Raw genomic sequence first — 13,479 nt, forward strand, 5'->3', positions numbered from 1 at the left:
AAAGCGCTATACAAGTATAACCCATTTATCATTTATTTATTATAATTAATGAAAATTAATAAAATTAACTGTTAAAGGTTAGTACTATTAGTGTTAAAGGTTAGTACTATTAGTGGACCAGCAGCATGCACAATCATGTGTGCTTACGGACTGTATTCCTTGCAGAATGTATTGATATATATTGATATATAATGTAGGAACCAGAATATTAATAACAGAAAGAAACAACCCTTTTGGGTTGGTGCACTAATTGTAAGTGTATCTTGTGTTTTTTATGTTGATTTAATTTAAAAAATAAAAAAAAGATACTGTTAATAAAAAAACGATACCGATAATTACCGATATATCGGCAGGCCGATATTATCTGACATCTCTATTTTTGACTCAATAAATAAAGGGTTTGTATGTTATATATCCAACATTATGTATTATTCTAACTGATCTTTTTTGTAACACGGTTATTTATCTCCAAGCTTGTGTCATCACCTCCTGCAGACAGAGAAATAACGTAGTTTTTTTTCCCCCTGGCGTTTCACTACATCCGGTAACGTGTTGGCTGCTCTTATTCTGAAGGTCCTATGGGCGGATGTTGTTGTCAGGTGACCGCACTTCCCTTTCCCCCGTTTTCCGGGTTGTAACCCAACATTTTATTCATATTTAACGGATTCGTGAAGTCGAAAATGTCTGCAAAGCCGACATGTTTGATTGTGTTGAGCGCGTCTCCTCAAGGTATGTATATCAACGTTTGACGAGCATGTATTCATGTAATAAGTGACATTTTGGTAGCATGTAGTCATGTTTGATTGTACCTTCCTTGCAGGAGTGTCGGCTAAGTCTTTCCATCAGTGCTTCAGTCTTTGCTCCTCAGTCTTTAACCTGCAGACTGCCACGCCGGCGGTAAGATTCTTATTTACACTGCAAAACTGATATACATAATAATATACTAAACCCGTTTCCATATGAGATGGGGAATTGTGTTAGATGTAAATATAAACGGAATACAATGATTTGCAAATCATTTTCAACCCATATTCAGTTGAATGCACTACAAAGACAAGATATTTGATGTTCAAACTCATAAACTTTTTTTTTTTTTGCAAATAATAAAAAATTAACTTAGAATTTCATGGCTGCAACACATGCCAAAGTAGTTGGGAAAGGGCATGTTCACCACTGTGTTACATGGCCTTTCCTTTTAACAACACTCAGAACTGAGGAGACACATTTTTGAAGCTTCTCAGGTGGAATTATTTCCCATTCTTGCTTGATGTACAGCTTAAGTTGTTCAACAGTCCGGGGGTCTCCCTTGTGCTATTTTAGGCTTCATAATGCGCCACACATTTTCAATGGGAGACAGGTCTGGACTACAGGCAGGCCAGTCTAGTACCTGCACTCTTTTACTATGAAGCCACGTTGATGTAACACGTGGCTTGGCATTGTCTTGCTGAAATAAGCAGGGGCGTCCATGGTAACGTTGCTTGGATGGCAACATATGTTGCTCCAAAAGCTGCATGTACCTTTCAGCATTAATGGTGCCTTCACAGATGTGTAAGTTACCCATGTCTTGGGCACTAATACACCCCCATACCATCACACATGCTGGCTTTTCAACTTTGCACCTATAACAATCCGGATGGTTCTTTTCCTCTTTGGTCCGGAGGACACGACGTCCACAGTTTCCAAAAACAATTTGAAATGTGGACTCGTCAGACCACAGAACACTTTTCCACTTTGTATCAGTCCATCTAAGATGAGCTCAGGCCCAGCGAAGCCGACGGCCTTTCTGGGTGTTGTTGATAAACGGTTTTCGCCTTGCATAGGAGAGTTTTAACTTGCACTTACAGATGTAGCGACCAACTGTAGTTACTGACAGTGGGTTTCTGAAGTGTTCCTGAGCCCATGTGGTGATATCCTTTACACACTGATGTCGCTTGTTGATGCAGTACAGCCTGAGGGATCGAAGGTCACGGGCTTAGCTGCTTACGTGCAGTGATTTCTCCAGATTCTCTGAACCCTTTGATGATATTACGGACCGTAGATGGTGAAATCCATAAATTCCTTGCAATAGCTGGTTGAGAAAGGTTTTTCTTAAACTGTTCAACAATTTGCTCACGCATTTGTTGACAAAGTGGTGACCCTCGCCCCATCCTTGTTTGTGAATGACTGAGCATTTCATGGAATCTACTTTTATACCCAATCATGGCACCCACCTGTTCCCAATTAGCCTGTTCACCTGTGGGATGTTCCAAATAAGTGTTTGATGAGCATTCCTCAACTTTATCAGTATTTATTGCCACCTTTCCCAACTTCTTTGTCACGTGTTGCTGGCATCAAATTATAAAGTTAATGATTATTTGCAAAAAAAAAAAAATGTTTTATCAGTTTGATCATCAAATATGTTGTCTTTGTAGTGCATCCAACTGAATATGGGTTGAAAAGAATTTGCAAGTCATTGTATTCCGTTTATATTTACATCCAACACAATTTCCCAACTCATATGGAAACGGGGTTTGTAAAATAACTATTTCGAAATAATATATAAATAGTGTCTTTTATCCATTCTCCATCACTCATTCTCTTTCTATGCCACATCAATATGGAATGCACTCCCAACAGGTGTAAAAAAAAGTGCATCTCTATCCTCCTTCAAAACCGCACTAAAAGAACACCTCCAGACAACTACAACCATAAACTAACACCCTCCACCCTCCACATCCCACCTCCCCGGATTGTAAATAACCAAATGTAAATAATCTAATGTACATACTTGTTCTTATGCTTTCTGAACTCACTATGTTCTCTGCTCGCTGTACATATCCTACCAAGTCAGACCTACACTGTTTCAATGTCCATTTCTCTGATGATGTAATTGTTGATGACTGAAGTGCTGATATCAACCAAACAAAAGGGGAGGTATAGCTCGGTTGGTAGAGTGGCCGTGCCAGCAACTTAAAGGTTCCAGGTTCGATCCCCGCTTCCACCATCCTAGTCACTGCTGTTGTGTCCTTGGGCAAGACACTTTACCCCACCTGCTCCCAATGCCACCCACACTGCTTTAAATGTAACTTAGATATTGGGTTTCACTATGTAAAAGCGCTTTGAGTCACTAGAGAAAAGCGCTATATAAATATAATTCAATTAAAAAAAAAATAACCCCCCCCCCGCCCCAACAACCTATCCACATCTCAGCCCCCGGATTGTAAATAATTCAATGTATATACTCTGATGGTTAACTTGTGTGATGACTGTATTATGATGATAGTATATATTTGTACCATGAATTGATTTAAGTCATGGGTGTCCAAACTTTTTCCACTGAGGGCCGCTCACGGAAAAATTAAAGCATGTGGGGGCCATTTTGATATTTTTCATTTTCAAAACATAACAAAATATATGGATTTTTTATTTATTTTACCTTTAGGGGTCCCGGGGACCATAAAGGGTCTCAGTCATTAAAATGTTAAAAATAAATCAGATTTTTTTTTTTTTTTTACTATTTAACGCTTACAGTAAATCTCTGTATCAACTTCAAGTTGATATAAAGTAATACAAATTCCAAAAAAATGTTTTATGGCTTTTCTGTCAAAAAAAACTAAGTTTTTTTAGAGTAAAACTGAAATATGCAGTATTTAGTAATTAGAGCCCTAAAAGATCAATAATGCAGGACACCATTGATTTTAATTCTTTTATATTTTTGAGTAATCACAGTGAAAAGATAAATAAAAAATCACTAAATATATTTGGGATCCAAAAGGTGCCCCACTCATAAAGTGATACATTTTTATTAGGTTTTTCTTTTACTTTCAACACTTAAGTTACGAGATCAACTTCAGATATATCTGTCGATTTTATGCTGGAACTATTATTTTGTTTGTTCTATGCGCTTTTTTTTGTCAAAGAAAACTTTGATGTTTTTATATGGCTACTACACAATATATGCAATATTTACCACATAAAACATTTTAAAGTGAAATATTTGAAGTAATTGGAGCCCTGAAAATAATCGATTATAACATGGATTTTTTGTCATTATTTTTTTTTTTTGAGCAATGGCAAAAAAAGAAAAATAAAGACAAGAGAAAAAAAACAGCCTGCATGGCAGCTTTTGTGTCAACATTGCAACTTTTTCTCGTTAGATTTCAGCTTCATTCCACTTTTTTTAATGTTTTTTTTTATTTTTACAATAGTATTTCCAGAATGTGCGGCGGGCCGGTAAACAATTAGCTGCGGGCCGCACTTTGGACACCACTGATTTAAGTGGACCCCGACTTAAACAAGTTGAAAAACTTATTGGGGTGTTACCAGTGTTTCCCATAAACTGCCAAGATACCTGTGGCGGTGGGGGCGTGGCTATGGGCGTGGCCACAATGACATCGAGTAATTTGCATAATTTACTACAATGATTTGATTTTCTCTAAAAAGGCTCAAAAAATGTATACTTACTAATTAATAATAACATGTTTTGTTTTAAACGTCCATCATCCATCCATTTTACAATATAATTACAACACTTCATGTGCATATTTATATACAGATTTGAACAATAAGTTATTCACTGAAATATATGTATTAATTGTGGTTCTTACAAAAAATATATCTTATAAAATATAAAAGCTAAAATGTCTCAAAGCTCTCCTTTAATTAGTGCATACTAAATAATTTAACTTTAGCCTACTACTACAACCATATTATTTACCAGCAACATAAAGTGAAACAGAGGCAGAGGTGTCCTGCCACAGTCAGTAACAAATAAACAGAAAACAGTAGTGGTGGTAGATAGACACAGAGCTTCATCAAACATCTGATCCACTGAACAAAGAGCTCCAAAAATCTTGAACTTTAGACTGCCATCAGTTTTACTCCCTACACTTAACCATGTGTTTCCTACTGCCTGCAGACTTTGCACCCTTTGTTCTATACACATGTTGTGTTTCTAATATAAATACATTTAATAAAGTCAAATACAAATAAGGCAACAAGAGAAGTATCCTACACTTCTCTTTTGTAAAGTAAATCTGAACAGCCGATATGGGCATCTGCATCAACTACCGTAATTTCCGGACTATAAGCCGCTACTTTTTCCCCTCGTTCTGGTCCCTGCGGCTTATACAAGGGTGCGGCTTATTTACGGCCTGTTCTTCTCCGACACCGACGAAGAGGATTTCGGTGGTTTTAGTACGCAGGAGGAAGACAATGACACAATGATTAAAGACTGACTTTTCATATACCGGTAGGCTGGTTATTTTGATAACGTACAGGCGAGCACTTTGTATTACTTTGCACCGTTGTATTATTTGTACTCTGCACGAATGCTGTTCGCCATGTCAAAGATGTGAAAGTTTGATTGAATGATTGAAAGATTTATTGTTAATAAATGGGACGCTTTGCGTTCCCAAACAGTCATCTCTGTCCCGACAATCCCCTCCGTGGTAGCAGGAACCCCTATATACTACGGTATTTACACATCAAAACCCTGCGGCTTATAGTCGGGTGCGGCTTATATATGGAGCAATCTGTATTTTCCCCTAAATTTAGCTGGTGCGGCTTATAGTCAGGTGCGGCTTATAGTCCGGAAATTACGGTATATGCTTTGCCTGAGAAGCTGGAGAGGACAACAAAAAAATGTTTTTGTTTTTTTTATTTGTGGTGGACGTAATTATTTCATGGTGGGCCGCCACAAATAAATGAATGTGTGGGAAACCCTGGTTACCATTTAGTGGTCAATTGTACGGAATATGGACTGTACTGTGTAATCTACTAATACAAGTTTAAATCAATCAAAAACTAGGGAAATGAATGAAGACTATATGTTAAGTGGCAATAGAAGTGAACACACTCCTGTTAAAATAACAGTACAGTGGCATAGTAATACTATAGTTATCCATGTCAAAACATTTTTCTCAAAAGGTTTACAAAACCGGAAAAATACATTGTGTGTGTACTATTTTATATTTACTTAAGGATGGGTTACATAATTATTTATTGTGGTTGGATGTGTCTACTTGATTCATCTACTGTACACTGAATATAACACCATGATGATTTTGCTCTTGTATACTGAAAGGGGAAGTCCATAGACTTTTTCGGGGTTGATGAAAGCACGTCCAGATGGGTGCAGGACTTCAACATGAAACCTTACGCCACTCCTGCCAAACTTGAATCCATCGACGGTGAGAATCACCCATGGTCAGTGTTCTTTCTTGCCCGCGGTGTTGCTCAGCTGTGTCTCCATGGCCGTGTCCAGGTGCTCGCTACCAGGCCCTGCTTATCCCCGACTGCCCGGGAGCGCCCAATGACCTGGCACACAGCGGCTCTTTGCACCGCATCCTGTCACACTTCATCTCCCAGCAAAGTCAGTGAGGCTTCTTAGAAAGTGTGTCACCTTGTGTATGAGTACATGTATACACTTTGTGTCGTGCGTGTGCAGAGCCTGTGTGTGCGGTAGGACAAGGAGTGTCTGCACTCTGTTGTGCCACAGAAGAACACAGATGGATCTTCAATGGCTACAGCTTGACTGGGGTATGTTTCACTTTATTGTAACGTTACGCCAATGCAAATAGGGTTGCAACACTTGGGGAAATTGGAGGTAATCCAAGTTAACACACTTACCGTATTTTTCGGAGTATAAGTCGCACCGGAGTATAAGTCGCACCGGCCGAAAATGCATAAGTGTACAGCTCCACTAATGGACATTGGAGTGTTACTTTCGAAGGCAAAATTAAAGGCCTACTGAAAGCCACTACTACCGACCACGCAGTCTGATAGTTTATATATCAATGATGAAATCTTAACATTGCAACACATGCCAATACGGCCGGGTTAACTTATAAAGTGCAATTCTAAAATTCCCGCTAAACTTCCTGTTAAAAACGTTTTATTATGCTGACGTATGCGTGTGACGTCACGAGGACAAGGGAAGTATTCGGAGCCCGGAGAATCCTATACAACAAGCTCTGTTTTCATTTCATAATTCCACAGAATTCTGGACATCTGTGTTGGTGAATCTTTTGCAATTTGTTTAATGAACAATGGAGGCTGCAAAGAAGAACGTTGTAGGTGGGATTGATCGGTGTATTAGCGGCTGGCTGTAGCAACACAACAAGGACTTAGCAGATGCCTAGCCGATGCTAGCCGCCAAACCCACGGATGAAGTCCTTCGTCGCGCCGTCGATCGCTGGAACGCAGGTGAGCACGGCTGTTGATGGGCAGATGAGGGCTGGCTGGCGTAGGTGGAGTGCTAATGTTTTTATCATAGCTCTGTGAGGTCCGGTTGCTAAGTTGCTAAATTAGCCTTAGCGTCGTTAGCAACAGCATTGTTAAGCTTTACCAGGCTGAGAATTATTAACCGTGTAGTTACATGTACATGGTTTAATAGTATTGTTGATCTTCTGTCTATCCTTCCAGTCAGGGATTTATGTATTTTGTTTCTATCTGCATTTGAGAACGATGCTATCACGTTAGCTCAGTAGCTAAGTGTGTCACCGATGTATTGTCGTGGAGATAAAAGTCCTTTTGAATATCCATTTCGCGTGCTCGACTCTCATTTTCAAGAGGATACAGTATCCGAGGGGGTTTAAAATACAAATCTGTGATCCACAATAGAAAAAGGAGAGAGTGTGGAATCCAATGAGCCAGCTTGTACCTAAGTTACGGTCAGAGCGAAAAAAGATACGTCCTGCACTGCCTCTAGTTCTTCACTCTAATGTTCCTCATCCACGAATCTTTCATCCTCGCTCAAATTAATGGGGTAATCGTCACTTTCTCGCTCCAAATCTCTCTCGCTCCATTGTAAACAAAGGAAAATTGTGAGGAATATTACCTCCTGTGACGTCACGCTACTTCCGGTACAGGCAAGGCTTTTTTTATCAGCGACCAAAAGTTGCGAACTTTATCGTCGATGTTCTCTACTAAATCCTTTCAGCAAAAATATGGCAATATCGCGAAATGATCAAGTATGACACATAGAATGGATCTGCTATTCCCGTTTAAATAAATACAAATTCATTTCAGTAGGCCTTTAAATTATTGCTAGAAACATAATTTTATATGGGACTTTATTGTATTATATGTATAGTACATGTTCCAAAAAGAAAAAAACACCACCAGAATTAGAGATATTACAAGTCAATGTGATGAAGCTTAGTGTTACGCTCATGACTTGGTGTAACTAAACATTACACTATAACAGGGGTCGGGAACCCAAAATGTTGAAAGAGCCATATTGGACCAAAAATACAAAAACAAATCTGTCTGGAGCCGCAAAAAATTAAAAGCCATGTTACATACAGATAGTGTGTCATGAGATATAAATTGAATTAAGAGGACTTAAAGGAAACTAAATGAGCTCAAATATAGCTACAAATGAGGCATAATGATGCAATATGTACATATAGCTAGCCTAAATAGCATGTTAGCATCGATTAGCTTGCAGTCATGCAGTGACCAAATATGTCTGATTAGCACTCCACACAAGTCAATAACATCAACAAAACTCACCTTTTTGCATTCACGCACAACGTTAAGTTTGGTGGACAAAATGAGACAGAAAAAGAAGTGGCATAAAACACGTCCTAGAAAGTCGGAGAAAGTTATACATGTAAACAAACTACGGTGAGTTCAAGGACCGCCAAAATTAGTAGGACAAAACGGCGCTCGACAAATACTCGAATCAGTGAAGCATGTTTAATATAAACAGTGTGTTTAATAACAATTAGGGAGGTTTGTGTCATGTTTGTCCTCATACAGAAACCATATTAACACAAAAAAAATATTTTTTTCCCCTCATCTTTTTCCGTTTTTCATACATTTTTTAAAAAAGCTCCAGAGAGCCACTAGGGCGGCGCTAAAGAGTCGCATGCGGCTCTAGAGCCGCGAGTTGCCGACCCCCGCACTATAAGATGAAGGCAATTGCATTTTATTGATATTTGAAATGTATTCAATGTTTATAAATGAATATTTAAATATACTAAATGTAAAAAAGGGAATAAATATTCAAAATAAGATCATTAAATGAAATCTAGTTTGGTTACGCCATCATGAGCGCAACACAAGGTTGTAAAAGTTTCAACTACAATTCTAAATAAGATGTCAAAAGCAAACTGAAATCAAATACACACAGCTTAAAGATTGATCGATACCTATTTAAATTCAGTAATACATAAATATGATTTATTAAAATATAAAATAAATATACCTGAACAGAACGCTCATGATGGTTACACCAAAAAGTAACGCTATGAATCGCGTTTTTCCTAGTTTTTGGGGCATTTTTATGCTATCTCCTTTTTATTATCGTTGATTTTAAATGGTCAAACTAATGCACATTATATATGCATGCCCTAGTAAACAAACAAAAAAGTCATATTTATTTTGATTGTTACATTTTGAAGTACATTTGTGCAGGTGGGTGCGAATGTACCCATTACCAGAGCTGTACACACTAATAAAGAAGGAAAAAAACATAAGTCACACTGGAGAATAAGTCGCATTTTTTGGGGAAATGTATTTGATAAAAGCCAACACCAAGAGTAGACATTTGAAAGGCAATTTAAAATAAATAAAGAATAGTGAACAACAGGCTGAATAAGTGTACGTTATATGAGGCATAAATAACCAACTGAGAACGTGCCTGGTATGTTAACGTAACATATTATGGTAAGAGTCATTCAAATAACTATAACAGGGGTCACCAACCTTTTTGAAACCAAGAGCTACTTCTTGGGTACTGATTAATGCGAAGGGCTACCAGTTTGATACACACTTAAATAAATTGCCAGAAATAGCCAATTTGCTCAATTTACCTTTAACTCTGTTATTATTAATAATTAATGATATTTACACTTTATTAAACGGTTTAAAAGAGGAGAAAACACGAAAAAAATTATTAAATTTTGAAACATAGTTTATTTTCAATTTCGACTCTTTAAAATTCAAAATTCAACCGAAAAAAAGAAGAGAAAAACTAGCTAATTCAAATCTTTTTGAAAAAATTAAAATTATTTTTGGAATATCATTAGTAATTTTTCCTGATTAAGATTAATTTTAGAATTTGGATGACATGTTTTAAATAGGTTAATATCCAATCTGCACTTTGTTAGAATATATAACAAATTGGACCAAGCTATATTTCTAACAAAGACAAATCATTATTTCTTCTAGATTTTCCAGAACAAAAATTTTAAAAGAAATTCAAAAGACTTTGAAATAAGATTTAAATTTGATTCTACAGATTTTCTAGATTTGCCAGAAAAAATTTTTTGGATTTTAATCATAAGTTTAAAGAAAAATTTCACAAATATTCTTCGTCGAAAAAACAGAAGCTAAAATGAAGAATTAAATTAAAATGTATTTATTATTCTTTACAATAAAAAAAATAAATTTACTTGAACATTAATTTAAATTGTTAGGAAAGAAGAGGAAGGAATTTAAAAGGTAAAAAGGTATATGTGTTTAAAAATCCTAAAATCATTTTTAAGGTTGTATTTTTTCTCTAAAATTGTCTTTCTGAAAGTTATAAGAAGCAAAGTAAAAAATGTAATGAATTTATTTAAACAAGTGAAGACCAAGTCTTTAAAATATTTTCTTGGATTTTCAAATTCTATTTGAGTTTTGTCTCTCTTAGAAATAAAAATGTCGAGCAAAGCGAGACCAGCTTGCTAGTAAATAAATACAATTTAAAAAATAGAGGCAGCTCACTGGTAAGTGCTGCTATTTGAGCTATTTTTAGAACAGGCCAGCGGGCGACTCATCTGGTCCTCACGGGCACCGCGTTGGTGACCCCTGAACTATAACATATAGAACATGCTATATGTTTACCAAACAATCTGTCACTCCTAATCGCTAAATCCCATGAAATCTTATACGTCTAGTCTCTTACGTGAATGAGCTAAATAATATTATTTGATATTTTACGCTAATGTGTTAATAATTTCACACATAAGTCGCTCCTGAGTATAAGTCGCACCCCCGGCCAAACTATGAAAAAAACTGCGACTTATAGTCCGAAAAATACGGTAGTATAATTTTGGTAAAATGTCCAGTGTATCTAAATTTGACTGTGTTTTCATTGAAGCCATCAGTGTTTGAGCTGGTGCGTAGGCCTGACTTTGCAAACCTGCCATTAATTGTGGAAGACTTTGTCAAGGACAGTGGGGGATCATACACAGGTGAGCTGACAAATTCATAAGAATGATATTAGTAAAAACTCAAGTCATTCTTTATTTTCCAGCAAGCCAAGAAGACGCCGTGCACGTGGTCACAGACAGACACCTGATCACTGGACAGAACATGCAGTCCACCTGGCTTGCTGTCAACAATTTAATTCTGCTTTCTAGCGCCAAGTAAGCTTAGTCATTTCACAATTTCATTGATCTTGAAGGGAACACTTCAAACATACACTCGTACTTTGACTTGAACCACATAGGTGTTTTGTCAGCCACGAAAAAACTATGTACCCTTTTTTCCACAGATTCAAGTACTATTGTTTAATATATTTTGTCTCATTTTAGAGTTAGTCACTTCAAACAAAAAAATAATCTGTGAAACACTTGCCTTTGTAGTGCGAAATGATTCCACAAATCCTGGTGCTGATGAACAAAGTTTTTATAGGAGGTCATAGAAGTAGTCCAATCCTTGTCCAAGTTCCCATAAGGAGATACCTGTACCCAGTTCTTCAGCCAGAGAGATCCTCATGTGCACTGACTGGAAAGATCAAGTAAAGGAACATGATTTGTTTTTCCTTAAAACCCTAAACACCAATTATATAATGGGACAACTAGACTTTACTATTAACACTGCCTGTAAAAGTGGAAAACAAAACATTGATAAATAAAACATTTCCATAGTACAGTAAAAGATCACAACAAGATTGTTCAGATTGTCTAGAAGACTTGCACCTCTTACTTAGCAGACTTCATCAGTTAATACTGACAAACTTAGACATGACAGCTCTAGTCTGAGAGGATGGTGCTGGATCTTAATAATTATCATTTACAGGTAGTGGCATGCCCAGACAAGGATGCTTTCAAAAACTGTCCTTTTGCAACACAATACAGCGAAATGTCTTCTAAGACGATCTTAACAGTCCAGCTGTGCTCGATTCAATTACCAGGATGAATGAGAATATTCACAGGCATAGTAAAAAATGTACCTTCAAGGATGGATAGTACACAACATGCTTAACCCCGTTGCTCCTGAAATTAAGACCAGGCAGAATTGCGTTAGTTGTACAGATAAAAGTCAATAAAGTTGTATTGACCGTATGACACTGTCCATCGTTACCTCTTGTATGTGAAGTAATGCTCAGCAGAATATTCGTCCCAGAGGAGTTTGGGTCTGTGTTCACGTAAAATCTCTACATACCTGCACACACACACACACACACAAACACACACACACACAGTGACTCTTCCATCCTACTAACATTTTAATCATATTAAAGTACAGTGTTCTCTCGAATATTGTGGGACCCCAGCCCTGTGGTAAGTTCATTTCTGCCAAGTAGCGATGTTATTCATTCAATATTCATTTCCAAACTATATGCATTCGTCTTTATATTCCCTCCACACCGCTTTCACTAGGGATGATGTTTGATAAGAAAAGAACCGATTCCATGGCATCGAATCTCTTTTTGAGAACCGGTTCCCGTTATTGAGGCCACTATAGTAAAGAAAAAAATGGGTTCTTTATTCGAATCCCTGGGAACGAAATGTTATGCCCATTTGATTGTAGACTCTTACTGACACATTGTGGCGATATGAAAATACTACGCGTCATTAGTTTGGGCACTTCCGGGTTGGCGACGTCAGTCCACTTCATGAGACAATCGAGAAGTAGACAAGTTGTGTTAGCTCTTACAAGCCTTGGAAAAGATAAGTCTGTAAGTAAACTGTTTAACTTGTTTATGTAACTCAATATTAAGGTGGAAAGTAGTTAAATTTGATACTAAGATGTTTATTGAAAAACGATTTTTGTGCACTGTTTCAATGGATGTTTTGAGGACTTAAAATGGCTGCCAGTTGTGTATTTCCACCATCGAAATAGTTTCAACACTCAGAAGTATTTGTTTGATGATAGTACTGTATATTTGTGTGAAGCTAATATTTACATATCGTGTATTACATTTCAGTATGTTAATTGAATCACATAGCTTATACATTTGTCATTGTGTGTATTTCAGTTTAAAAAAAAAACAGTCCAGTGCAAGACAAAAGTACAGATAGGAAAAGACAAAGCAAGATCAACAACAATAAAGAGCCTAAATGGATTAATCTGCTTTGGAACTTTATTAAATGTCTTGGATTGTGTGTTAGCTGCCTGCCTGTGTGTGTAGTTAGTATGTTCCAATAGCAGCAGAAGAGCACTTTTTGGAAAGCTGTATTATTTTCAGTTTTGTGCCCAAGGGACTGATTTTATTTAACACTATATTATTATTTATACACCTATAGTGATCACAGAGACAGGTAGTTTTTGTGTTACTGT

General features: G+C 37.0%; 2 protein-coding genes across 2 annotated transcripts in view; one reads left to right on the forward strand and one right to left on the reverse strand.

Annotated features, from left to right (window-relative positions):
- Nucleotides 1–570: 570 nt before the first annotated feature.
- On the forward strand, nt 571–12,643 carry gatd1 (glutamine amidotransferase class 1 domain containing 1). Its single transcript, XM_062061087.1, has 7 exons — nt 571–729; nt 821–897; nt 6,065–6,170; nt 6,245–6,352; nt 6,428–6,519; nt 11,072–11,165; nt 11,228–12,643. Exons 1-7 carry the CDS (start codon nt 681–683, stop codon nt 11,341–11,343), a joined length of 642 nt encoding a protein of 213 aa, XP_061917071.1. The 5' UTR covers nt 571–680; the 3' UTR covers nt 11,344–12,643.
- The window catches only part of chid1 (chitinase domain containing 1), a 30,460-nt gene continuing 28,174 nt past the window's right edge, over nt 11,194–13,479 (reverse strand). The window contains 3 exon segments of the mRNA XM_062061086.1: nt 11,194–11,700; nt 12,149–12,191; nt 12,280–12,360. Of these exon segments, the coding sequence (XP_061917070.1) occupies nt 11,602–11,700; nt 12,149–12,191; nt 12,280–12,360 (223 nt within the window). The 3' untranslated portion in view covers nt 11,194–11,601.

This window comes from Entelurus aequoreus, linkage group LG10 (assembly GCF_033978785.1).
Source record: "Entelurus aequoreus isolate RoL-2023_Sb linkage group LG10, RoL_Eaeq_v1.1, whole genome shotgun sequence".
Taxonomy (NCBI): Eukaryota; Metazoa; Chordata; class Actinopteri; order Syngnathiformes; family Syngnathidae; genus Entelurus; species Entelurus aequoreus.